The sequence below is a fragment of the Rattus norvegicus genome, chromosome 3 (genome assembly GCF_036323735.1).
Source record: "Rattus norvegicus strain BN/NHsdMcwi chromosome 3, GRCr8, whole genome shotgun sequence".
Taxonomy (NCBI): Eukaryota; Metazoa; Chordata; class Mammalia; order Rodentia; family Muridae; genus Rattus; species Rattus norvegicus.
In genome coordinates, this window is record NC_086021.1 from 162,604,337 (window position 1) to 162,629,793 (window position 25,457).

Genomic DNA, 25,457 nt, shown 5'->3' on the forward strand with positions numbered 1-25,457 from the left:
CCTCTTAGCAGCTCGGAGACCACTTGAAATTCCTTTGTCATTGTTTCGAGTCCCCAGTATTGTCCCTTCTTGTCCTTGACATCTAGAGTCCCTTAGGACCTTCTGAAGTGGATAAAAGTGGCCCATTTCTCCGTTGACCCCAAGAGCTACTTGGCCACATGGGGACATTTGAAATTATAGCCAGTTTCCTGGAGTGGACATGAAGGAAAGGGATTCTTTCCACCCTAAAATGTTAATACTCAGCTTGTGGTGATAAAAGCTTAAGCCAGGCCCTGTACCCCTTCTGTGGGTTCATGGATATAGCGGACACTGGCTTCCTGAAATGACTGGGTTGGGGTCTGCTGAGACCACTCTCCAGGCTGGCTATCACTGTCCTACTCCCAAACGCATACTCTTCCTTGCAGGCCGCAGATCAAGCTCACGGCTGTCTAAGAGGGAGGTCTCCAGCCTTCTGAATTACACGCAGGTACCACCTCTCTTCGTGTGGCTCTGGGCTTTCCCCTCAACTTTGATTGCATGAAAAAAAAGACAAATGGAGCTCTTTACTGCACTCAAAAGTCTGTTTCAGTCAATCCTTCCTGCATACCTGTCCTCAGTACATTAAAAGAGCAAAACTCAGTCATTCCTGGAGTGAGCTCACCTTGGTCATGATATCTTTGGTGTGACAGTATGCTGGCCGTCCCTGCTGTCACGGTAAATCAGGTTGGCCACCACCAACCCCTTGGCTCATGTCTTCTCATGTGTTGTAAGTTGAGATGTCTGGAGGCAACATTAGTCCCATTTGCAGAGTGTGCTGATGGCCTGGGATTTATCTTTTTAACCCAGTTTGGTTTTGTGACCATGTGATTAGCAGAGGTGAAGTTTTACTAGAGAAAAACTAGGTGATTATAGAGTATATTTTGGGGACTGTAATGATGTTTCTGTCCCATCCACCTTTCCATAGGACGTGGTAGGAGATGGAGATGGTGAAGCGGATGATGGAGATGGCTCTGATATTCTCATGATGCCAAAGCTCACCCGAGAGACCAAGGATGCCAGGACTCCCTCTGAAAGCCCAGCCGTAAGTCCCACCTGCTAGCTCAGGTTCCTCTTACCATCCTTGGGCCTGCCAAAAAACGAGGCTCAGACATTGTTTAATCAGATTTTTCCCCCCAACACATTTGGTTTTAGGTGTGTTGCCCAGGTCAGCGGACAACTTAGGAGAGCTAGGTTTTCACCTTGCAGCATGTAGATTCTGGGGACCAAACTCTAGATTGGCAGGCTTTGGCAAGTCCTCTAACCCACTGAACCCCTTGGTTAAGTGTTGATTACTACAGGGTAATTCAGAATATAACCCGAGCCTCAGGGTAAAAGGACATGTGATAGAGCAAAGGGCACACGAGCCACAGCTGCTTGGCCCTCACTGAATGTGACACCAAGAGCTTGATGAACAGAAACCACTTAACTTTCAGATATCGTCAACGTTTTCTGACTACAATGCCTTTGAGGAGGACTTCACATTCATTAGCTCCTAAAAGCCAGAGAACTATTAAGGTCACCGACACCCCTGTTCTCCACTATGTGACCAGGTCTAAGTTCAGGGTTCAGGTTCCTGCTGGTGGCACGGGATGACGGGATGAGTTTTTTTTTTTTTAAAGATTTATTTTATGTGAGTACACTATTGCTGTCTCAGACACCAGAAAAGGGTATCAGATCTCATTACAGGTGATTGTGAGCCACCATGTGGTTGCTGGGATTTGAACTCAGGACCTCTGGAAGAGCAGTCAGTGCTCTTAACCACTGAGCCATCTCTCCAGCGCCCGGGATGAGCTTTAAGCCTGGGTGTGTGGAGGTTCTGGAACACCAGAACCTACTCAGTAGAGGCAGGCGGATCCGTGTTGCACTGCCTCAGCGGTGACCTTACCCTAACTCACTGTGTAGATCCTGACCTGCTTCTGGCTGCACTGCAGGCATGCACCAAACACACCATCACATCTGGTTTGGTGTGGGGCTAGGGCTCAAACCCGGATCTTACACGAAACAGGCATTCTACCAGTTTAGCTCTATGCACAACTCTCAAATGAGTCAACTTTGTGGAAAGTATCTGCTAAGCTAAGTCATTGCTGGCATCCTTTGCATGTTTGGTTTTTGAGACAGTGTTTCTCTGTGTACCCCCAGCTGGGACTTACTCTGTAGACTGAGCTGACTTTGAACTCAGATCCGCCTGCTTTTGCCTCTGCAGTTGCTGGGATTAAGAACATAGTCTTCCACACCTGCCACTGCTGTTATGTTATGTATTCAACATTCTGTGTCCAAGAGAGAGAACAGGTTCACTCCTGACTACTGTGAGGTTGTCACTTTTGGGTGGTTGATTGGGGCTCCTGCCACTTCTGTGGGTTGTTTTTTCTGAGCATATGCCCTGGCTTAAGAAGACGTTGACTAGGCCTTTTATGTATTGATTTCTAATCTAATTCAATGTACTCATACACTATGTCAAACATAATAATGGATATATATCAGTCAGAGCTAAAAACAGAAAAAAGTCTATTGAATGAGAAGTCCCAGTGGGTCAGCGAGAACATGGCGGCTACTGCAATGACATCACCTTCTGTGGACTTGTACTTTCCTTGTCCTACACACTGGAGACAATTCCCAGTAACTTCAACTCTGTTCTTGAGCCGAAGGTGGGTTTCAGGCTGTCTCCTGTGTCTTCTGTGTCTCCGTGATGTGAGTACAGGCAGGTGACACCCCCCACACCTGATTAACCATAATGTTTATATAGAGTTTGCAGCAACAGGCACGTGCACACCGAGCTGAGAAAATGCACTTTCTGCTCTGCCCTCATTCAGTGCCTTGAATAAGCCGGTATCAAGGCCTGTGCTTCTTGGTGGAATACTTGGTTTAAGGCAATGGTTCTCAAACTGTGGGTCTCAACGCCTTGGGGATGTGGCTTGAAGACCCCTTTCACAGGGTCTCATATCAGATAGTCCTCCATTATTAGTTACACTGTGATTCATAACAGCAAAATTGTGGTTCCAAAATCGCAACAAATAATGTGGTCGAGGGGTCACCACAACTCGAGGAGCTGCATTTAAGCCTTGCAGCATTAGGAAGGCAAACAATTCAGTCCCCACTTGCTGCTGCCAGTTCAGGTGGCCAAATGTGTGTTGTGTCATGGAGCGGTCTGATGGTCTCCTTCAAAGATAGCCCTTGTTAAATGCATCCCGGAGATTACAGCCAGCCGTCTAACCTCCAGGTTGAATTGAGCGAGGCCTTCTCAAGGTCTTAGTCCTTTGGGAGCCTTTGTTGGCCCCATGCATCTCTTCCCCTAAGGCCCAGTGTTTATGCTTTCAGGTCCGAACCCGAAACAGCAACAGTATCTCCAGCCTGGAGAGGCAAAGAACCTCCCCCAGAATCACGCGAGGCCGGCAGGGCCGCTACCACGTTCAGGAGTACCCCGTGGAGTTCCCAGCTACCAAGGTTGGTCCGGTTTCTGATTGCGCGATCTGCTTCACTCACTAACACATTGCCGTTGTGTATAACGGGTGCTTTCTTCACACACTCCTGCTTTCCAGGGTCTGGCTTCTTACTTTCTCTCCTGACTCATCCTACTTGGAGCGACTTGGAGGAGGCGAGAATTTCCAAGTGCTTGGGTCTCTAGCCCACCTTGGAATTGAGCCGGAAGCCACTGGTGTCATCACCTTTGTCTGGTGTCTTTTCCTGCTGTCTTGAGGCAACCCCAGCAGGGCCAGAACACTCTTCTGTTTCCAGATGGACACAGCTAACCAGGGACCCTGCCCTCCGAACTCAGCTTCATGGAACACACACTGTTTATTCTGTCTCTGCTCTGCCTTGGGGTCAAATGGCCGCCAGTTCCTGTAACCCTGTCTTCTGGGGTACTGATTTGTTCCTTTATTCGTGCTTCTCTGAGAACCTGTTGGATACTAGTTGTATGCCCACTTCTGCCTTGCCTCATTGCGTCTCCATCTCATCCTTCTGTCTAGTCTCGGAGGCGGCGAGCATCGTCTTCAGCAAGCACGCCATGGTCATCCCCTGCCAGCATCGAGCTCATGGAAGATGTGACACCTAAGAGCAGCAGTACGCCATCGGTTGACTTGAGCCAGGACGGCCCTCAGGAGGGCATGGATGCCACACAGGTGGATGCGGAGAGCAGGGATGGTGACAGCACTGAGTATCAGGTACCACTGAGACGGGCTACTGGCCCATGATTGCGTAAGACTGAAAAGAAGGGACAAGGAAACTGTAAAACTTATTCAGTGACTAAAGGATTTTAAGATTTCATACTGTGTACATCTAATCATAAAACACAGGAGGCAGAGGCAAGCCTGTTCTACGTAGAAAGAAATCCATGCTAGGGCTATAGTGAGATCCTGTCTCAAAAAAAAAAAAAAAAGAAAAAGTTGTGTAGCCCAGGATTTCCTCCAAATCCTTGATCTCCCGAATGCTGGGATTATATGCATATACCATTGGGATTACTTTTATTAATAGAATTACAATCCAAGGACTTCATAATACGGCTTTTCTTTGTTCTAATCCCCACCTGACAGATTAGCATCTGAGTAGTTGCTATGGGGATGTAGTTTTTTAAGATGACATTTGTGGCTTTTATCAGTTAAGCAATAGTGTAACACTGCATGGATTCAGTCTCTGAGTTAACCACTTGAGGCTGGTGGTATACACTGCCAGTTAATGAATACATTTCTAGCATCTTGACAATGTCAACTTTGTGTTCATTCAGAATACCTCCTGATGGAACCCCATGTGTTGCCTTTTTTTTGTAGCAAGGTTATGGTTAATTATTTAGGAGAAGACCATTAGCCCAAGTAATACGTACTCAAGAGAGCGCACAGGCTTCTTTCTGCTTTCCTAACAGTAGCAGAGATGGCTCAGTGGTTAAGATACTTCCCACCAAGCCGCATTTGAGGTTTAATGCCTGAGGCAGTGAAAGACAGGATAGACTTACAAAACGATGGCCTCCACTTGATAAAACCCCTTTTTCCTGGGTATCTTTTTGTAAATACCACCGAGCTGTTTCATGAATTCCTACATCACATTTTATGGCCAAGATTTTTCTAGCCCTTGGTCGGTAGATTCTCAGAGTTCACCTTCCCTAGTAACTATAATTCTTTCTGTTGATTCTTCCAGGATGACAAGGAGTTTGGAATAGGTGACCTTGTGTGGGGAAAGATCAAGGGCTTCTCCTGGTGGCCTGCCATGGTGGTGTCCTGGAAAGCCACCTCCAAGCGCCAGGCCATGCCCGGAATGCGCTGGGTACAGTGGTTTGGCGATGGCAAGTTTTCTGAGGTGAGCTATGAGCAAGGCAGGTTTGGGGCTTGACACCTCAGGCCTTGCTTCTTCTCTTGGTGGCTCTAAGGTTGACTCTCTGCCCATGGCTACAGTAAGCTTGGCACTGGTACTGGAGTAAAGAAAACCACTTCATGGTTTACCTGTCTTAGACACTTACTGTAGAATCAGATTACTGCTTTATTCTTAGAGATGGTCTCTCAGTGTCACTCTCTGGCCTCGAACTCTGTCTCTGCCAACTGAGTAACGGGACGGAAGGTGTGTGCCGCCATGGCTGTGACAAGTCTGCTGAGTTACTGAGTTACATCAGGCTGCCCACGACTGCCTGTCATTCTACTGCCAGGGTTCTAATGCCCTCCTATGGCCTCTGTGGGGCATCTATACACACACACACAGACACACACACACACACAGACACCTTGTAGACCAGGCTGGCTATCAAGTAAGACCGAGTCTCAGTCTCTCTCTCTCTCTCTCTCTCTCTCTCTCTCTCTCTCTCTCTCTCTCACACACACACACACACACACACACACACACACACACACACTCCTTCCTACCCCTCTAATCCCAGCAGAGACAGGCCTTCTGTACCCAGTGAAGTCTGTGTCGGCTGCATGAAAAGGTAATTTGAACTAGTGTTGCCATTTAAATCTTTCTTTTCTTTTTTTTTTCGGAGCTGGGGACTGAACCCAGGGCCTTGCGCTTGCTAGGCAAGCGCTCTACCACTGAGCTAAATCCCCAACCCCCATTTAAATCTTTCTAATGAGAGGGTCTTCTGGGCATAAATTGAGAGTTTATTTTGTGCCTTTTTAAGTGTTATGGGTCCAACCCATGTACCTCACAGGTGCTAGGCAAGTTCTACCATCCCAGCAGCATCCCACATGTTAAATGCATGCACCATGATCTGCTTTAAACATTTTTTTGTCAGTTAGGGTATTTCCCTGAATGTAGCTTTGGACAGCATGGGAGGCCAGATGAGGAATTTCAGACTTACGGATCATTATGAGCTACCATTAAATGCTGGTAACCTTAACCCAAGTCCCGTGTACAAGGAACCAGTGCCCTCATAACCCCTAAAAATTGTGCAGCTGACTGCATTTGAGTGACGCAGGTAGAATTTATTTCCTTTGGGGTTTCCTTAGAAATGTCATTGTTATTTCAATTCCTGTCCAGACAGAAAAGGGTTCCTGAGGTACAGCAAGCAGTTGGGTGAAATGGCATTTAGAGGACTTTGTTCTATTTTAGGTTCTGTTTGCTGCGAATTTGTAGTTATTCTGACTTTCAGAAATACAGTCCACATTCCCCTGGGGTAGGAATCAGGACATGAAGTCTGATCTGAGAGTTACATGCAATTGTCGTGTCTTAACAGCAGAGGGAGCAATAGGACTTGTTTCTTGGGCCTATGCTACTCTCAGAAGCATCAGACTGCAGGGATTTGCCATTGCTTTGATTCAGTGAGACATAACTAATACTCCTTTCTATAGAAGACAGGATCAGATGCCTATATGGGGCAGCATGGAGATGGTAGGGTTATGGGATGGCATTACAATGTGCTGTGGTCCTGGCCAGAGGCCAGGTACTACCCAAAGCCTCCATAACACCCACTTGATGCTTATGGTAGATAGAGCATGGTAGCTGACCAGAGTTGAGGCTCTGAAGCCTAAGATAGGACTGAACATGGAAACGAGCACTGTATCCAGGGACCCCATACATTCCTACAGCCTGAGTCACCCAAAGTTATACTTGCATTCGTGACAGATTCCATCCATGACTCACTTCCGTATCTGCACACACGATTTGCCTTAGCGATCAAGATAAGGAAGACAGTCATTGTGGTTAGTAAGGGCTCAAGTGTGCACTGTGGGAACTCAATGAATCAGAGTCAGCGGGTGTTTCACACCCAGGAAGAGTGAAGAACACGCAGAGTACATGGAGGACAGTTTCAGGACTGAGCCTCACCTGATGCTCTCTGTTCACGCACATGTACTCAAAACTGCAGGGTGCTGAGGAGACTTCCCGTGGACCGAGTCTTACCCACACTGGGAGTTTCTAGCTGTGGAGTCTGCTGGAATGGGCTCTGGGTGAACCATGAGCTTAGGTGTGGGTCAGTCACGGTCATGTTTTTTCTCTCCTAGATCGCTGCTGACAAGCTGGTGGCTCTGGGTCTGTTCAGCCAGCACTTTAATCTGGCCACCTTCAATAAGCTGGTTTCTTATAGGAAGGCCATGTACCACACTCTGGAGGTAACATGGGTGTGGGTAATGACTAGGGTAACTAGGGTTTCAGCCTGTAGGCAGGGAAGAAGAGACCGACGGAAGGAAAGTGATAAGATATTACCAAGACTGGCTTGGAAGCAGGAATACCAAGGAAGGGATACCAATGGGGAGAATAAGGAGTCTGACTTAGACTGGGTCTCACTTGTCTGAAGGGGGTCGGTCACTAATGAGTTAATGCTACCAGCTAGATAAGTCTGGATGAGCACCGACTTGTACGGTCATAGTCATACTACTGAAAGGGGCCTTTTACAGACATTTGTAGACACTTATTTATCCTTTTGAAATATTAGGCTTCTCCCCTCCCTCACTTTAGCCCCATAAACCTTTGTACCGCATAGACAAGTGTTCAACTATAATAATAATGAAAGGTAGGGGTTGGGGATTTAGCTCAGTGGTGGAGCGCTTGCCTAGCAAGCGCAAGGCCCTGGTTTGGTCCTCAGCTCTGAAAAAAAAGAAATTACATCAGGCCGAATAAAAGATACTTAAAAAAAAATAATAAAAAGTAGTCTTCCTGGACAAGCTGGGGGTGGGACAGCCTGAGGCTCACTTCTGTGTCTTAAAGAATAGCTCAGGATGCTCAGTCTCTTTTAGAAATGTGATGATATCTGGTACCTATAGGAAAGGATCCCATCACCAAAGTCCCTTTCTGTTGCTTCCCTAACTGTCCCTTAAATTAGACCCCATGGAACACAGCCCAGGACAGCTGCTTAACTCTGAAAGACACCACAGTTTAAGGAATGCCGTCCCCATCACGGGGAATCCCTGGGTTCATACCTCATTCACCCGCTCCCATTCACACAGACTTGTTCACCTTTGTGTCTTGGCAGAAAGCCATGGTGCGAGCTGGCAAGACCTTCCCCAGCCGCCCTGGAGACTCACTGGAGGACCAGCTGAAGCCCATGCTGGAGTGGGCCCACGGGGGCTTCAAGCCCACTGGGATCGAGGGCCTCAAACCCAACAACAAGCAACCAGGTGGGAATAAACCTGTGCCTCTGTAGATGGTATAGCCCCCAGTCACACGGCCACCCCTAGTATACTCATTGGGCCTTTTGTCCCAATGGACCCCAGGGCTATTAAAAACCTATGGAGGCTTGGGGGATTGCTTACTTGAAACGTAGCTTCCCAGACACGTTGCTTCCATGTGCAAGTAATTCATCCTTTGTCTTCGTGTTCCTGCTTCTCTTTAAAATAAATAGATTGGGTCACCTGCCATTTTGAGAAGCATTTGATCTCTCTGAATGATACCCATGATACAACATAATGAAGGGTAAATCCCAACAGTCCCTTGATCTAATACAATGTTTTTGTCTTGTCTTCCTGCCAAAGAGGTTCATAAGTCGAAGGTGCGTCGTTCAGGCAGTAGGAACTTAGAAGCCAGGAGACGCGGTATTACCTTACCACTCTTCAGTGGTTTTCTTTGCTCTGTCCTGCAGTCTCTCTCTACAGCACTCCCTGAAGAAGAGTCATCTGCTAAGCGGATCTGAGTCACTCACCCCCACGCCCTGCCCCCACCCCACCCCCACTGACCCTCAGGCTAACCTTGGGTGCACATCCAGTCTTCTACACTCTTTGGATTATTGCCTTCTCTCCTGTTAATATTAACGACACATGCGCACTGGCGATTGTCACTTTGTCCAGGGCTCTTAAGAGTTTTGTGGTCTTTAAGTTTTTTTAAATTTTTTTTTATCCTTTTTTTGTATGTTTATGCTTGGAGACATGTGGAAATAAGACAGTAATGAATAGGAGTATAGCTTCTACTCTCAGGAGCCAGGTATCATGATGTATTAGACTTAGCCTCAAACGTGTTTACCCACAGAGCCATCTCAAGGGACATGTTTCTGGTCTTGAAACAGGGCCTCAGTATGTAGACCAGGATGAATTTGGGGACTATTATACGTATCTTCCTTAGGGATTTTGATTGCCTGCCTGCCTATGGTGGTCCATGCCTTTAACCCTAGCACTCAGGAGGCAGGGGCAGGCCAATCTGAGTTTGAGGCCAGCCTGGTCACAGCATGAGTTCCAGGGCAGTCAGGGCTACACAGAGAAGCCCTATCATGGGAAAATTATTCCCTTAGAGTTGTCAGTTTCAATGATTTGCAATATGAGCCAATATAAAATCTATTTCTGTTAAAACTGGGTTTTATTATAACCCTGTTTTGAAACCTTGTAGGCTTAAAGGTACCATTTATGAAAATTAGAATATTTCAGATTTTTAGTGATGTCTAGAGGTGTATATTAACTAATACACATCAGCTATCTAGCGTGATTATTAAATGCATATTAACTAATATACAATTTGCTAAAGCAGATTCCATTGTTCAAATCCAGTTGAACCAGTCAGTAGCATCAATTTGGACCTGACCCTCAGTGTGAAATCCTGCCTCTCCTGGCATTTCAAATGCTTAGTATCTCAATGCTCCTGTTTGTCATTGGCAGACAGCAGTGTATGTCATAGTATTGGCTTCTGCTCTGGGCTCCCCACCTGAGTTCCCTACACCCGTCACTGTCCCCTGCTATAGAAGCAGCTGGATCCCAGGCAACACATGGTCTTGTCCTGGGCCTGCCTTGTCTCAGACCCTCAGTCAATCTGCCTGCTTCCCTTGCAGAGAACAAAAGTCGAAGACGCACAACCATTGACTTTGCCGCTTCTGAGTACTCCACACCCCCTAAGCGCCTCAAGACAAATAGCTATGGTGGGAAGGACCGAGGGGAAGATGAGGAGAGCCGAGGTGATTTGGGGGAGATGCTGAAAGGTCTGGGGATGCATGGTGCAGAACTGGGAGCAGCAGGTCCTCAGGACCATGGCACTGTGGGATACAGGGTGAGAGGCTGAAGTCAGGAGAGACGTCCCCACCTCATCTCACACCTGTCCCTCTTTCCTCAACAGAACGGATGGCTTCTGATGTCACTAACAACAAGGGCAATCTGGAAGGTACTGTTGTCTCCCATCCCTCCTGGGGCTGCCCCAGGCCTGCCTCACCCTGGCCTTGCCCTTCTGCATGCATGGGTTTAATCCAGAGACCTGGGCATTGACCTTGAAACTACATCACTGGAACTAGGGAAATGTCTGTCAGTAAATAGCTTGTGGCTCAAATAAATCCTGGGCTGCATTCCTACTGAAACCATGGGAAAAAGCCAAGCAGGGCTTGGTGTCTTCGTAGTAAGACACATGTACAGTTTTCTGTCAAGAATAGCTATGTCTGTCCTGTGTGTGTCAGTGCATAGACTAAGGGAATGAGTGCAATTTTTTTTTTAAATTAACTTATTTTATTTATGTGAGTACACTGTAGCTTTCTTCAGACACACCAGAAGAGGGCATCGGATCCCATTACAGATGGTTGTGAGCCACCATGTGGTTGCTGGGAATTGAACTCAGGACCTCTGGAAGAGCCGTCAGTGCTCCTAACCGCTGAGCCACCTCTCCAGCCTGCAATTTTTTTTTTTTAACAGCTTGGTTTGTTTGAGTGGCATGGCTCTCTGGAGACAGACGGATATATCACTGTTATAGACACAGGTTTCATGAACATGGGGCGGGATAACATGCCACTCACTATGCAAGGGTAATTATTTTCCCAGAAATACACTTCCACAAAGCTATGACTAAGCTACCTATAATCTTGGGGTTTGTACATGGAGAAACAAGACAGGCCAGTATGGGCTGGTGAGATGGCTCAGTGGTTAAGAGCACTGACTGCTCATCCAGAGGTCCTGAGTTCAATCCCGAGCAACCACATGGTGGCTCACAACTATCTGTAATGGGATCTGATGCCCTCTTCTGGTGTGTATGAAGACAGCGACAGTGTACTTACATATAATAAATCTTAAAGAAAAAAAAAGAGGTCAATACAACAGATTTTGTTTAAGATTAGAGTGCAGGGGCAATAGTGTTAGATACTGCGCCGGTTAGGAAGAAGAGGGAGAACATACGATGTTCTCTTCAGTTTGATCATAGGAATGTCGTCATTCAGGCATATTCATGTGCACAAACCTGTGAAGCGCATACACGCATACAGACTGTGAGGAAAAGCAAGGAAAAAAGGGAGGCCCAATATGGACTGTGGTTTCATAGCGTACATGTGTGCATGTACTTTGACATGAGTATATGCAAATAAATTGCAAAAGTCACTAATGGACGGAGACAAACCTTGTATCTCTCTCATCCCTGGAAAGATGATGCTTATAACTGGTCTGAAAGTACGTTGGTCGCACTTCCATATACTAGTCACTTACCACCTCCCAGCCTTGGCTAACAGTACTGTCTGTCTGTCTGTCTGTCTACCTATGTATTTATTGAGGCCCTGTCTCTCTAGCCCTAGCTGTTTCCCTAGCCCTAATTGTAGTACAATTCTCCCTACAAAGACCAGGCTGGAGCTAAGAGTCCCATTGCCTCTGCCTCAGAAGTACTTGGGACTAGCGTGTGTTCCAGTGCACCTGGCTATGGCCACTCCTGGCCACTGGGATGTTCACCTCAGAAACAAATTGACTCAGATATCGTATTGGATCCAGTTAGTGAAAATGTGCTGACTGTCTGAGGGCGGAGGACACGGCTTGGAGTTTGAAGGCACTTGAATTTTAAGGATTAGATGGGTCCTGTCACCCACCAAGCGTATTGGACTTTCCATTAGTGCCTGTGTTTTTTGTGCCATTTGTATGCAAACCAGAAATAATCGAGGCTGGTATTTTAATTTCTTCTTGAGGCTGCCCTTCCTGGTGTTTGATGCTTACAATTTTGTTGGTTTGAAACAGTAAGTAACATTTACACTAAAATACAGCATTGGACATAGAACAATGTCCTTGACACAGGCCTGGGTTAGGCCAGGTGTTTAGGACTTGAATGGTTAATGCCTAAACCCTGATACCCCATCTCTATTTCAGACCGCTGTCTGTCCTGCGGTAAGAAGAACCCTGTGTCCTTCCACCCCCTCTTTGAGGGTGGGCTCTGTCAGAGTTGCCGGGTAAGTCTTCTCTCCCTTCTTCCTCCAGCCACATCCATCCCCATCTGGGTCCTCAGCACACTTCCTGCTCCAGGCACTAGTGAGCGGCTTCCCCAGGGCACACTCCCACACACTTCCTGTTTGGGGGACAGGTGCTACCGCAGAGAAGGCCCTCCACAAGGAGGGTGGCTGAGGTGCATGCCGGGTCACCAGCTGGGGCCCCATGCAGCTCACTGCATGGCTGAGATCAGGTCTGCAGTGTCACCTGCTTCTCTCTGGGCCAGGATCGCTTCCTGGAGCTCTTCTACATGTACGATGAGGACGGCTATCAGTCCTACTGCACCGTGTGCTGTGAGGGCCGTGAACTGCTTCTGTGCAGTAACACAAGCTGCTGCAGGTGAGTGGCCCTTGATGCGGGATGGACAAAAGGGCCTTGGGTGCCGGGTTGTACCCACAGATCCAGCAGCTTGTAGTCAGCTAAAAACAAACAGGAAATGAGCACCCATGGGTATCTTGTGGAATCCGGTGCTCGCAAGCTTGTGCTGGATTGATGCATGTGCTTGGCTTGCTCAGGTCAGGAGTGCCTATGAGGTCAGACCTGTGAACTTCCTGTTGGAAGGGGTCTAGATTTGGAGGAAATTGGATGATCTGTGTCCAAGAAGTGGTTTCTTTTTTTTTTTTTTAAAGATTTATTTATTTATTTTGTATATGAGTACACTGTAGCTGTCTTCAGACACACCAGAAGGGGACATCAGATCCCATTACGGATGGTTGTGAGCCACCATGTGGTTGCTGGGAATTGAACTCAGGACCTCTGGAAGAGCAGTCGGCGCTCTTAACCACTGAGCCATCTCTCCAGCCCCAAGAAGTGGTTTCTTAACCTAGAGCTGAAAAACACTTGGAGATTGACCAATTGGCAGGGATGTTGTCCCCAGGGAACTTGGTCTGCGGGACAATTGCCTGGTCACCTTGGTGCCCATTCTCCCTGGATACTCAATGCAGGTGCTTCTGTGTGGAGTGTCTGGAGGTGCTGGTGGGTACAGGCACAGCGGAGGATGCCAAGCTGCAGGAACCCTGGAGCTGCTATATGTGCCTCCCGCAGCGCTGCCATGGGGTCCTGCGGCGCAGGAAGGACTGGAACATGCGCCTGCAAGACTTCTTCACTACTGATCCTGACCTGGAAGAGTTTGTAAGTCACAGGCTCTGCACTGACCCACTCCTTAGTGTCCCCAGGAATCTGGAATCCTGTGTACACGTAAGAGCAAGAGTTACGCCTTTAATGTGAGAGCCTAGGAGGCAGGAGCAGGCCTGTCTCTGAGTTCACGGATAGCCTGGTCTACATAGTGACTTCTTGGCCAGTCAAGGCTACATAGTGAGATATAGTCTAAAGAAAACACCAAGCTGAAGGCTATAGTAATAGGCATAATAAGATTGAAATCACAGCACAGAAAGCTGAGCCACGAGCTTGGTGTCGAGTTGACAGGCAGCTGGGTTAAGTGGTGAGGTTGGGTCCGAGTGCGCAGCACCGTCCGTCTTAGAGGCCTTGGCAGTTACCAGTCACCTTTCTTATCTGTCAACTGTGACCCTGTCTGAGTACGGAATGGCCAGCCTGTGCCAAACACGTGCTCACTGTTCCCGTCAAAACTCTTGGGCTCTGGAGGATGGATGGACACTCTGAGGTATCTCTTTTCTTTCCTTATCCAGCAGGAGCCGCCCAAGTTGTACCCAGCGATTCCTGCAGCCAAAAGGAGGCCCATTAGGGTCCTGTCCCTGTTTGATGGAATTGCAACAGGTGAGTTTGCTGCTCTGATGGGACAATGAAGGAAGCATCTAGGCAGCTTGAGGTGTCTCCTATGTGACGATTGAGAACATTGGTAGCAGAGATGTCAGATGTGCTGCCCTCCACGGCTTCTCTGCCTTCTCACACCTCCTGGGCTTGTGTGTGTGTGTGTGTGTGTGTGTGTGTGTGTGTGTGTGTGACTGTGAGCCTGTTCTTGCCCCACAGACACCTGTGGAGATCAGAGACAACGTCTGTGCTGTGTGGGTCGTCCATGTATCAGGCCTGGTGTCAAGATCCTTTTCCTGCCACTTTCCCTCCTGGCCCCACATGCATCTTGTTTTCCTTCTGTGCAAGCATCTGAGAGTCCTGGCGGACAGACAGATGCTGGGATAATCAGGCAGTGCTCTTCCGTCTTGTCTCCTCTCTGTTTTCTCCAACTTGTGTACCTGCAGGACTCGGTCAACACGCACTGCACTCAGGTCTTCTGTGGCTCATGGCGCCCTTCCTCCCTCTTTTAAAAGGTCACACTTTGTACCTCTTGCTTTTTAACTTTTATTCTTACGGTTTCCCATATATATATGAAACACCTACATTCCTCACCCCTTTCTACTTTGTGAGATTGCCCGTTCCTCTAATGAGACAGTAGTCTGTGTGGTCCATGCTCTGAGGTCCCCTGGGGCTAATGTCAGCCTCTCATCCTCACATTTCTCTTGATTCTTCCACAGGGTACTTGGTGCTCAAGGACTTGGGTATTAAAGTGGAGAAGTACGTTGCCTCTGAAGTCTGTGCAGAGTCCATTGCTGTAGGAACCATTAAGCATGAAGGCCAAATCAAATATGTCAATGACGTCCGGAAAATCACCAAGAAAAATGTGCGAGTCTCCTTTTTCCTGGGCTTCATCACAGCTCCCTTATCCTTCTTGTACTTTGGACTTTTTCTGGTCTTGTGCTGTCCCCATCCCTCAGGTCCAGGGTTGGTAGTTACAACACAAGCTTTGAGGCTTCTGGGCTCAAATTTTAATGTGATAAAGGAATATTCTAGAATTGATTTCTTAGCAGTTTCCCCCAGAGTCCAATTGTTCCTTCCTCAGGGTCATACGAGCTGTGTATGCGATTTTGTCTTTTCCCTCAGATTGAAGAGTGGGGCCCATTTGACTTGGTGATTGGCGGAAGCCCATGCAATGATCTTTCTAATGTCAATCCTGCCAGGAAAGGCCTGTATGGTGAGCAGACTGGGTTTGGGACCCCCTGACCACTATATGCCGTGTGTCTGTTCAGGTGGAAAATGCAGCAAAGGAACCGTTGTTAGTTGTGCCTTGTTCCTGGCTCTGGGCTGGCTATGCCAGGACTGGCTATGCCAGGACACACACAGCCGCGCTAATGCTGTGCCTCGCATATTCTTGGTCTTCTGAGGCGTATGTTGAATGATGGTTTTGATTGAACCCTGTTCCGATGCTGTTCCCCATACAGAGGGCACAGGAAGGCTCTTCTTTGAGTTTTACCACTTGCTGAATTATACACGCCCCAAGGAGGGCGACAACCGTCCATTCTTCTGGATGTTCGAGAATGTTGTGGCCATGAAAGTGAATGACAAGAAAGACATCTCCCGATTCCTGGCAGTGAGTGGACTGGCAGGGAAACCTGGCAGGGAAGGCACCGAGAACACCCAAGACTGATGATATTGCTGAGGAAATTCTTTCCCGCTTAGAGGGGGGTGCGGTTTGATCTGAGGACTAAGTAGCAGGCTCTTTGAACTTCGGGGATCCATCCATGTCAGTCAGTTCTTCTATTTGTACTAGGAGTGGCTTGATTTAAGGACTGTGGGGAGATCCATAGCCTTGTGTTTTTCTCTTGGTTTCTTTTCTTTCATTTTAAGCTTTATTTGGTATGTGCACACAGGCCATAGGCACACTTGCCATTCTGTGTGTTTGAAGGTTTCAGATTTACAGATCCATTCTCCCTACAATGTGGCTTCCAGGAATCAAACTCTTGTCATGAGGCATAATAGCACCCAAACCTGCTAAACCATCCTCCTGTCTCTGTTCTTTCTGACACTGGTCTCATGTACCTCTCGCTTTCTTTGATCTCTTCCTCTTCCTGTCTCTGCTTGTGGAGAGCTGGGGTTACAGGTGTTCACCGCCACTGCGGGATTATAATTCAGCCTTAAGCAAAGGCAGTCTTGAACCTTGAACCTCTGGGGAGGTGTCCATAGGCTGTCCGTACAACCTGCAACTAGAATTCTGGCTTGAGTCAAAGGGCAGGTCTGATGTCATCTCTCGCATGTACAGACAGATCTCGGATCTGCCAGCCTGCGTCTGGGTGGGAACTGGTGTGTCCTTTCCTCTTGTATAGCTAAGAAGGCCTTGTCACAGAGAGGTCAGATCTGTGCTCAGTGCTACCTGAGACTCCAACAGCTCCTCTTCTCTTCCTGCAGTGTAACCCAGTGATGATCGACGCCATCAAGGTTTCTGCTGCTCACAGGGCCCGGTACTTCTGGGGTAATCTACCTGGAATGAACAGGTAAGAGCCCTGAGGGCATTAGTTATAAAACAGTGCAAAGTTATGCACCAGTATAACTGATAAAATTAATCCTCTAGAACAGTGGTTCTCAACCTATGGGTTGTGACCCCTTGGCAGAGATTACCTATAAGTGATTTACATTACTACATTATTTTAACAGTACTCACATTACCTATCAGGTAATTTACACTGTGGTTCATAACAGTACCAGTTATGGAGTGCCAATGGAGAATGTCTGTCTTCAGACACACCACCAGAGGGCATCAGATCTCATTACAGATGGTTGTGAGCCACCATGTGGTTGCTGGGACTTGAACCCAGAACTCTAGAAGAGCAGTCAGTGCTCTTAATCACTGGGACATCCTGCCCTATTTTCTTAGTTCTATCCTTTTACTTTCAAGTTTCATAATTTTAAATTATTCTTAATGTCTGGATAATTTCACTGTATAAGTAGACGACATTTTCATTATCCATTCATTTCTTTTTTTTTTTTTTTTTAAAGATTTATTTATTTATTATATATAAGTACACTGTAGCTGTCTTCAGATACACCAGAAGAGGGCATCAGATCTCTTTACAGATGGTTGTGAGCCACCATGTGGTTGCTGGGAATTGAACTCATGACCTCTGGAAGAGCAGTCGGGTGCTCTTAACCGCTGAGCCATCTCTCCAGCCCTATCCATTCATTTCTTGAAGGGTATCTAGGGAGTTTCCAGCTTCTTGCCATTTTGAGTAGAGCGACAGAGAACATGGCCGAGCAACTCTCTGTAGTTGTGTGTTTTAAAGTCCCTTGGGTTTGTTGTTAGTACCGGTAGAGCAAACCTTGCAGCAGATCCATTCCCAGCCCACTGAGAACTGCCACACTGCACAGTGTCTGAGCCACTTTGCACACCAACCAGCAATGAGTAAGGTTCCCCCCTGGCCTGCATCCGCAGCACCACGAGCTGTTCGGCTATTAGGCGAGCGTAGGATGCGATCTCTGATACAGTTAGCATTTCCATCATGCCTGTTTGTATTTCATCTTTGAACTGTTCACCTACTACTGTTCCCATGCTTTAGTTCTATGTATGCATGTGTGCATATGGTCTCATCAAAGGTAGAGTGGGCAAATGTCTTCCAATTCCATAGGCTGACACTTTGACATGTATGGTGGAAGTTTATGGCTTCTAAATATTACTGGACTTAAAGTGTCTTGTTCCAGGGACTCTGCCTTTTTGTCTTCTGAGGGTGCCAGACATGCATGTGACATGCAGATAATACTTCCATGCACGTAATAACATTTTCTAAAGATTTATTTATTTAGTAGATAAGTACACTGTAGTTGTCTTCAGACACACCAGAAGAGGGCATCAGATCTCATTACAGATGGTTGTGAGCCACCATGTGGTTGCTGGGATTTGAACTCAGGACCTCTGGAAGAGCAGCCAGTGCTCTTAACTGCTGAGCCATCTCTCCATACATTTTTTTAAAGAGTGGGTAGTACAGACACTGATAACCTTGTGATTTCTCTGTCAGTGTTTCCCACCTTTGATCATGACCAACACTTTGAGTCTGTGGATTATGCATAAGCATCTATGCTCATATACTGATTTCAGTAGCCTGTCATCTGTGTTTGATTCCAAGACCATGCCAGTGAGGACGTACAGTGTAAAATGGCATTGATAATCTCTGACTCTCCATGAGTTTTGGAACATTTTCAGACAGATGTTGATTTTGATGTTGTCCAGGGACAATATTGACAGGTGGGAGGGTATCATTTTACGGTATCATTAATCATCATAGGTTGCTGCATTATTGGTTACCAGTCCACGTTTATTCTTGGGATATCCTGTGCTAATTTACCCAGCTCTCATTTTGCCTGTTCAGTGGTGACTCTATCAATGTCGCATGTGGAGTGGACAAGCTAATGAGGAGGGTGGTGTGTGTTCAGGACTGGGAATGGGATTTTCAACTGCTCTTGTGGATTCAGAGAGATACCCACTCAACAGAACAGAAGGAATGCCACGTAAATAATGAGTATTCTTTGCCAAAGGAAGGACTTTGGATTATGAGTTAGCTTCAAGCTTTAAGATCAGTAAATTTGGGGTTGGGGATTTAGCTCAGTGGTAGAGCGCTTGCCTAGGAAGCGCAAGGCCCTGGGTTCGGTCCCCAGCCCCGAAAAAAAGAACCAAAAAAAAAAAAAAAGATCAGTAAATTTAAGTCAAGAGTGCCATGGAAAGAAACTCCCAGTATGGATGTAAGCAGTTGTGTCTGAACACAGCTCCACAGACGTACATGTTGGCATTGGAAGTTATAGGAGGTTGTTACTTTGTTAGGGAGCTGTAATTGACATCTTGGAGTCCTACTGTTGAACTGGCTATCTGGTGCAGTTTTCAGCTGTTCTAGCCTTTCCAAGCTGACTGATTCGTTTGTCTTCGCTCGGGTTCTGATTGAATGGCTCTGCTTGACCTCAAACTAACTTTGGCTCTTTCTCATTCTCTAGCTCATTCTGTCTTCAGCCATGTCTAGTGTATTCTCCCTGCAGGCTGTCCCTGTAAAACTGTCTCAGCAGAACTGCCATACACACCACACTCCACACCCCATACACCACACACCACAGCTGTGCATCTCTCTCTCTTCCTGTGCTGTTCTTACGTAGCCTCTTGTCATAGGGTTTTATTGCTGTGAGGGGACAAGATGACCAAGGCAACTCTTATGAAAGACAACATTTAATTAGGGATGGCTTACAGTTCCAGAGGTTCAGTCCATCATGGCAGGAAGCATGGCAATGTGCAGGCAGGTAGAGAGTTAGAAGAGCCAAGAATTCTACATCCATAGGCAGCCAGTAGTCAGCTGTTTCCACACAGCATGGTGCTTAGAGGGGACCTCAAAGCCCACCAGCACAGTGACAACACTTACTTCAACAAGGCCACACCTCCTAATAGTACCATGGTTTATGGACCAAACATTCAAACAACATGAGTCTATGGGGGAACCAAACCCATTCAAACCTCACACCTCTTTCCTGTGCTGTTCTTATGAGCATTGTACATAACCTGTCTCTGACTCATTCTGTCAAATCATTGCTTGACTCATCACCTCGCTACTCAGTTAGACATCGCTTTCAAACATGGCCGCATCCTTTACAAACTAATAGGAAGAGACATAAGACAGCACTAGCTGATCTCTGGTTATGGGATACACTGTCACACACTCCCCCTTTCTTTTACTATTATACTGTGTGTGCGTGTGCCTGTGTGAGCACGTGTACACTGACTGACTGCTCAAAAGCTTTCTTTTGGTCTTCACCATCCACTAGAGCATCTCTGCATTGGACTTGACCAAGTATCACAAACCCTACTTAAGTTTTGTGTGCATCTTTGAATCTATGTAGGTCTAACTGCTTTTTATTGGTATCATAAGGTTCATGAGGACCCTAAATAAAGAGGGGTTTGTCATTTGGTGGCGTCAGAACTCTGTGTGTGTGTGTGTGTGTGTGTGTGTGTGTGTGTGTGTGTGTGTGTGTGATTCCTTAACTAATCTGCTTCCGTTGTGATGACTCAGGTGTGTTTGCCTGTGACGGGGCTGCACACCAGTGTGTTTTTCCACGCCCTGTGTGCATGTGGACATGCTCCTGCTTCGAAACCCATCTCTTGATGTTTGAATCTGCATTCGCAAGTCAGGTAGCCTTGCTACCTAGTCAGGGAGCAGTCACTGAATGTGTATGAGAGGTTGGTCTTCACTAGCCTTCTGCGTGCTCATCCAGAACAGTGCATGTGGATGGGAAAGATGCCTACGGTGATATCCATTAAAGTGATATGGTGCCTGTATATAGATATGGAAGAGTACTTTCTGGTTTACATAAGGCTTTCTTCCTCCTTAATGCATGTCATTCCATAGAAACACACTGTACTATCTGTAGGAACTGGGCTGTCCTCTGGCACTTTGCACACAGCCTTGTGAACTCACCATGATTGTGGACAAAGCACAATGGAGCAGGTTCTGGAGCTGGGGACTGGCAAGGTCGTTCAGAGTGCCTGCTGCTCTTTGTTCTGTCCCCAGCAGCCAGATATCAGCTCAGAACTGTGTAGTTCCAGTTCTGAAGGATCATGTTCTTTTTGCTTCCATTGAACATTAGCATCAGCATTGAACAGGCAAAGACACACAGACATTTAAAAAGTTAAATCTTACTCTAAAAGTTAGATTCTCCCCTCCCTCGTCTGACTAGTGAGGTCTCACTTGGACCTCCCGGGCAGACACTGGAGAGTAACGGGTTTTGGCTGTCCCCAGGCCTGTGATAGCTTCAAAGAATGATAAGCTCGAGCTACAAGACTGCTTGGAGTTCAGTAGGACAGCAAAGGTAAGATGTGGAGTGCTCTATGACACTGGGACCATGGCTCTCTCCTCATGGTGCCTGCTCATTCCCTCACAGACTCCTGGTGCTGGGCCTCTTTCTGTCTCTCCTTCCAGTGCAGAGTAGGTGATGCTCTGGATAACTGAGAACTAGATGCCACCGAACTCTGCGTGGTTAATGTTGGACACACAGGGCCGTGCTGCAGATGCTCTGAGGACTAACAGTGCTGGATGCCGCTGCAAAAGGCTATGTGCTGTGAAGTCACAGACACGCAGGAGGGCCTCCAGGTCTGCCTAAGGCACAGGCCTGCTGCTCAAGCTCTGGTGGCCGTTTTGAGTCCGGATGCTTTCTGTTCTTTCACGACCCTTCTGTCAGTAACTGCTGTCTTGGCCCCCATGTGATCCTTCACAGTCACTTTTGGATAAATGTATGTGTCTGGTCCTCCCTGTTCATTGACTTGGCATTTGTGGGACACATAAAGAATCCCTTCCAGTCAGTCTTTCTTTCCTCTCCCTGTCCCTGCCACCTCTCCAAACCCCTCTGGATGCTTCTGAGCCCGAGCCCACTTGGAAGCCTTCTGTGCTCACCCTGCGATGTTGTTTTGTTCTCCAGTTAAAGAAAGTACAGACAATAACCACCAAGTCGAACTCCATCAGACAGGGGAAAAACCAGCTTTTCCCTGTAGTCATGAATGGCAAGGATGACGTTCTGTGGTGCACTGAGCTCGAAAGGTGAGCTGCACTTGAAGCTGTGGGAACGACAGCAGGAAGGGGGAAATGGGGTGAGACACAGGATGGCAGAGGTCGAGACCTTTCTGCACCGACTGTTATCCTATCCTAAAATCTGGTCTAAATGAGAAGCTAAGGAAGCTGGTTAATTCCCAGAGTCCTCTTCAGCCTCAGTCTCTCTGATCTCTTTATTGTACAGAAGCAGTCACCTCTCAGTTTCTGTTGCTGTGGTTTTTTTTAGTTTTTATACAGGGTAGACTGTCCTTGACCTTGCTGTATAGATCGTGGTGGCCTCCTATGTTAACCAGATACTTAATATTAACCATTTTGTGAAGATGTTAACACTCCATATTCCCACCGGATTTGTTTCTTTACGCAAAGACGGTCTGTGGACCGAGCAGGAACTCTTACCTGAGGCCTTCCTTCTGCTGCAGCCTTCTGAACGCGGGGCTTATGGGTGTGAGTCACCATAGCCCATCTATACCTTTCCCTCAACTCCGTTACCACCCTGTTCCTTCTCACCCCACTGAGATACTATTTCCCCTTTCTTCCTTGAGTGGACTCTGTTCTGCTGTGCAATCAACCCAGCGGGGCTCACATCGCCTGCTTTCCACTTTCCTGCAGCGTCAGTAGTCCTTTACTTAATAGTGGGGTTTTCACCCTCTCCACACTGGTAGACTCATGCACTGGTGCACACCATCAGGACACTGGTTCACTTGGAAAGTTTCAGGATGTTATCAGCTACCTTGGGCTTGTAACAGTTCCTCTTCTACAGAGGTCCCTGAGCCGTGGGGCTGTATAAGAAAGAGTAAGTTGTCGTTTGTGGGATTGCTGTCATGTCCAAGCTGTAGGTTGCCCTGCGATTTGGAATCTCAGATTAAAGTGTTTGTCAGAAGTGATTGGTACATGCAGATGCTGGGAAAAATAAATAAGTGCTGGGTTTGAGGTGAAACCCTACTGGTGACTCTTGAACTGGGGTTCGGGGACACAGATCAGTTTCTTCTTGTTCTTGTCTTGGTAAGGCTCTGGAATTTTCTCTGATACTTTAATAGAAACAACCTTGTGGATGTGTGTCTGTATCTGAATGTGCCTAAGAGTGTGTGTGTGTGTGTGTGTGTGTGTGTGTTCGTGAGCTCAGGTGGCCATAGAAGAACTTGTATCTATGACCCCCATGTATTTGTCATTGAGAATGTCACCTTTTTTTCCTCAGAGAACAAATTGCTTGATTCCTCATAATGCTTTTAAGTCAAATACATGTGTCTTCTGGCTAAGTGGCTGTCATTCGTGAAGCAGTTCACACCACGTGTTTTAGCAGTAGGATGTGTCTCCTGGCTGATTGTCGTCAGTCACTCATGGGTTAGTTCACACTAGATGTTTAAGAAGGGTGTATGGCATGTAAGGACCAGGAGCACAGTCCCACTGAGGATGTACAGTACCTGTTACTGTCAACAAGTGTTCGAAGGAACCAGTGGAAATGATAGTCTCGATGGTTCCTCTGAGCCCAATAGTCTTGTCAGAAGGCATGGGGGGCGGTAGAGAGATATGGGCAGAGATAGTATCAGCCTGGTGGCTTTCCCAGGCCTGATCCTCCAGAACAGAGCGCTTAGAGACAGGGACTCTTCTAACCTCACATCTTTTCTCTCTCTACTTTGCCAGGATCTTCGGGTTCCCAGCTCACTACACAGACGTGTCCAACATGGGCCGGGGCGCCCGCCAGAAGCTACTGGGAAGGTCCTGGAGTGTGCCAGTCATCAGACACCTGTTTGCCCCCTTGAAGGACTACTTTGCATGTGAATAGTTCTACCCAGGACTGGGGTGCTCTTGGTCAGAGCCAGTGCCCAGAGTCACCCCTCCCTGAAGGCACCTCACCTGTCCCCTTCCTTAGCTCACCTGTGTGGGGCCTCACATCACTGTACCTCAGCTTTCTCCTGCTCAGTGGGAGCAGAGCCTCCTGGCCCCTGCAGGGGAGCCCCAGGTGCTCCCTCTGTGCACAGCTCAGACCTGGCTGCTTAGAGTAGCCTGGCATGGTGCTCAAGTTTTCTTATCCTGAAATTTTAAAACTTGAAGTAGGTATAGTAAAATGGCTTTCTTTTTCCCTCCTGAGTTTATCACTCAGAAGTGATGGCTAAGATACCAAAACAACAGCTCTCTTAGTACTCAGGTTCGTGCTGCAAAATCACCTGAGATTTTGCTTTTAAGTAACCAGAGCTCCACATTTGCTAGAGCACGCTTTTGCGAATGTGGACTCAGACGAACAAACTCAAGGGACCAAACATTTTTTGGTTTTGTTTTTTTCCCCTAGGAGTAGTTGAAGATGACAAATGACGTTTATGGGTTAAGTCTTCCTGGCACCTTCCCCTTGCTTTGGTACAAGGGCTGGAGTCCTGTAGCATTTCCCAGTATGATGATGTCAGCAGGGATGACATCATCACCTTTAGGGCTTTTCCCGGGGCGGGAGCCCATGTAGCTAGTCCTCCAGAAGACTGGAGTAGAATGTTTTGAGCTCAGGAAGGATGGGTGGAGTGGCCTTCTTCCAGGTGTGAGGGACTCGAGGAGGGAGCTTAGGGAAACCTATCCCCACTCCCTCTCCCTGACCCCAATAGCTCAGGTCACCAGATACATATGACCCCCTAATTCCTCCTCATGAGAAGCCAGGACCAGAAGCACATTGTTTTTCCTTATCTAAGTGATGGTTGGGGAAATGACAAAGAGAAACTTGGCTCTTCTGGAGATTTTTAAGTCCTTTTCACGCCCTGATAGATATATTGTATTTTTAAGGGGTGTTCTCTTTTAGGGGCATCACTGGAAATGAGAAAAGCTGCATTTCAGAAATGCCATCGTAATGGTTTTTAAACACCTTTTGCTCTGATTACAGGTGCTATTTTTTAGAAGGCAGATGACATTCAGGCTTTTTATACCTTTTTTTAAGACTCTCAGACTTCTATTTTCATGTTTAACATTTTTTTGTAACTGGAGCAGTGTCATGAGTGGGGAGACTGCCTCATTTCCAGTTTGTCTCCACTGCTTCCTCACTTTTAGGTGCAAAGATGACAGGTGCCCAGAGTTTACCCTTCTGGTTGATTAAAATTTATTTCTCTATAAAGTGCTGTGTGTTTTTTTATCTGCTAATGTGTGCCACTGGAGGCCTCCTGCTGTGTTTTGTGACCGGTCTTTACTCCCATTGTGCTTTAACACCAAACCAGGTGTCTCAAGGTGAGTTCTAAACCAGTCTGGGCAGCATTGTGAGGAAAAATGTTAACTTGCTGGACCACATGGCTGTAACAAGGAAAATCATAACAGAAACAAATATTTCTACTTTGTAGCATTCTTAGTTGCTACCATAATAATCATGAAACTTACTTCAGAGGGAAATATATTTGTAGCAATTGATCTTCAATCCAGTACCCCACTGTTTGGTTACCAACACCCACAGAACAACTTCAGTCCCAGGGAAGCCATTGCCCTCTTCTGGCCTCTGTAGTGACAGGTACCAGGCATTCATGTTGTGTGTAGGCATCGCTCAACACAGTAAAGAATTCTAGAAGAGACCAGCATGAAGCAGCATTGGGGTTTTTATTAAAAA

At 47.1% G+C, this 25,457-nt stretch overlaps 1 protein-coding gene and 1 pseudogene across 1 annotated transcript in view; both read left to right on the plus strand.

Moving 5' to 3' along the window:
- Dnmt3b (DNA methyltransferase 3 beta) overlaps nt 1-24,977 on the plus strand; it is a 38,537-nt gene extending 13,560 nt beyond the window's left edge. The window contains exons 3-22 of the mRNA NM_001396349.1: nt 405-466; nt 944-1,060; nt 3,334-3,459; nt 3,984-4,178; nt 5,146-5,304; nt 7,440-7,547; nt 8,408-8,552; nt 10,187-10,309; nt 10,468-10,512; nt 12,456-12,535; nt 12,799-12,911; nt 13,517-13,703; nt 14,222-14,306; nt 15,020-15,165; nt 15,426-15,516; nt 15,764-15,912; nt 16,728-16,813; nt 21,083-21,152; nt 21,759-21,877; nt 23,531-24,977. Of these exons, the coding sequence (NP_001383278.1) occupies nt 405-466; nt 944-1,060; nt 3,334-3,459; nt 3,984-4,178; nt 5,146-5,304; nt 7,440-7,547; nt 8,408-8,552; nt 10,187-10,309; nt 10,468-10,512; nt 12,456-12,535; nt 12,799-12,911; nt 13,517-13,703; nt 14,222-14,306; nt 15,020-15,165; nt 15,426-15,516; nt 15,764-15,912; nt 16,728-16,813; nt 21,083-21,152; nt 21,759-21,877; nt 23,531-23,672 (2,348 nt within the window). The 3' untranslated portion in view covers nt 23,673-24,977. The remainder of the gene's footprint in view (nt 1-404; nt 467-943; nt 1,061-3,333; nt 3,460-3,983; nt 4,179-5,145; nt 5,305-7,439; nt 7,548-8,407; nt 8,553-10,186; nt 10,310-10,467; nt 10,513-12,455; nt 12,536-12,798; nt 12,912-13,516; nt 13,704-14,221; nt 14,307-15,019; nt 15,166-15,425; nt 15,517-15,763; nt 15,913-16,727; nt 16,814-21,082; nt 21,153-21,758; nt 21,878-23,530) is intronic.
- The window catches only part of Dnmt3b-ps1 (DNA methyltransferase 3B, pseudogene 1), a 58,043-nt pseudogene continuing 40,991 nt past the window's right edge, over nt 8,406-25,457 (plus strand).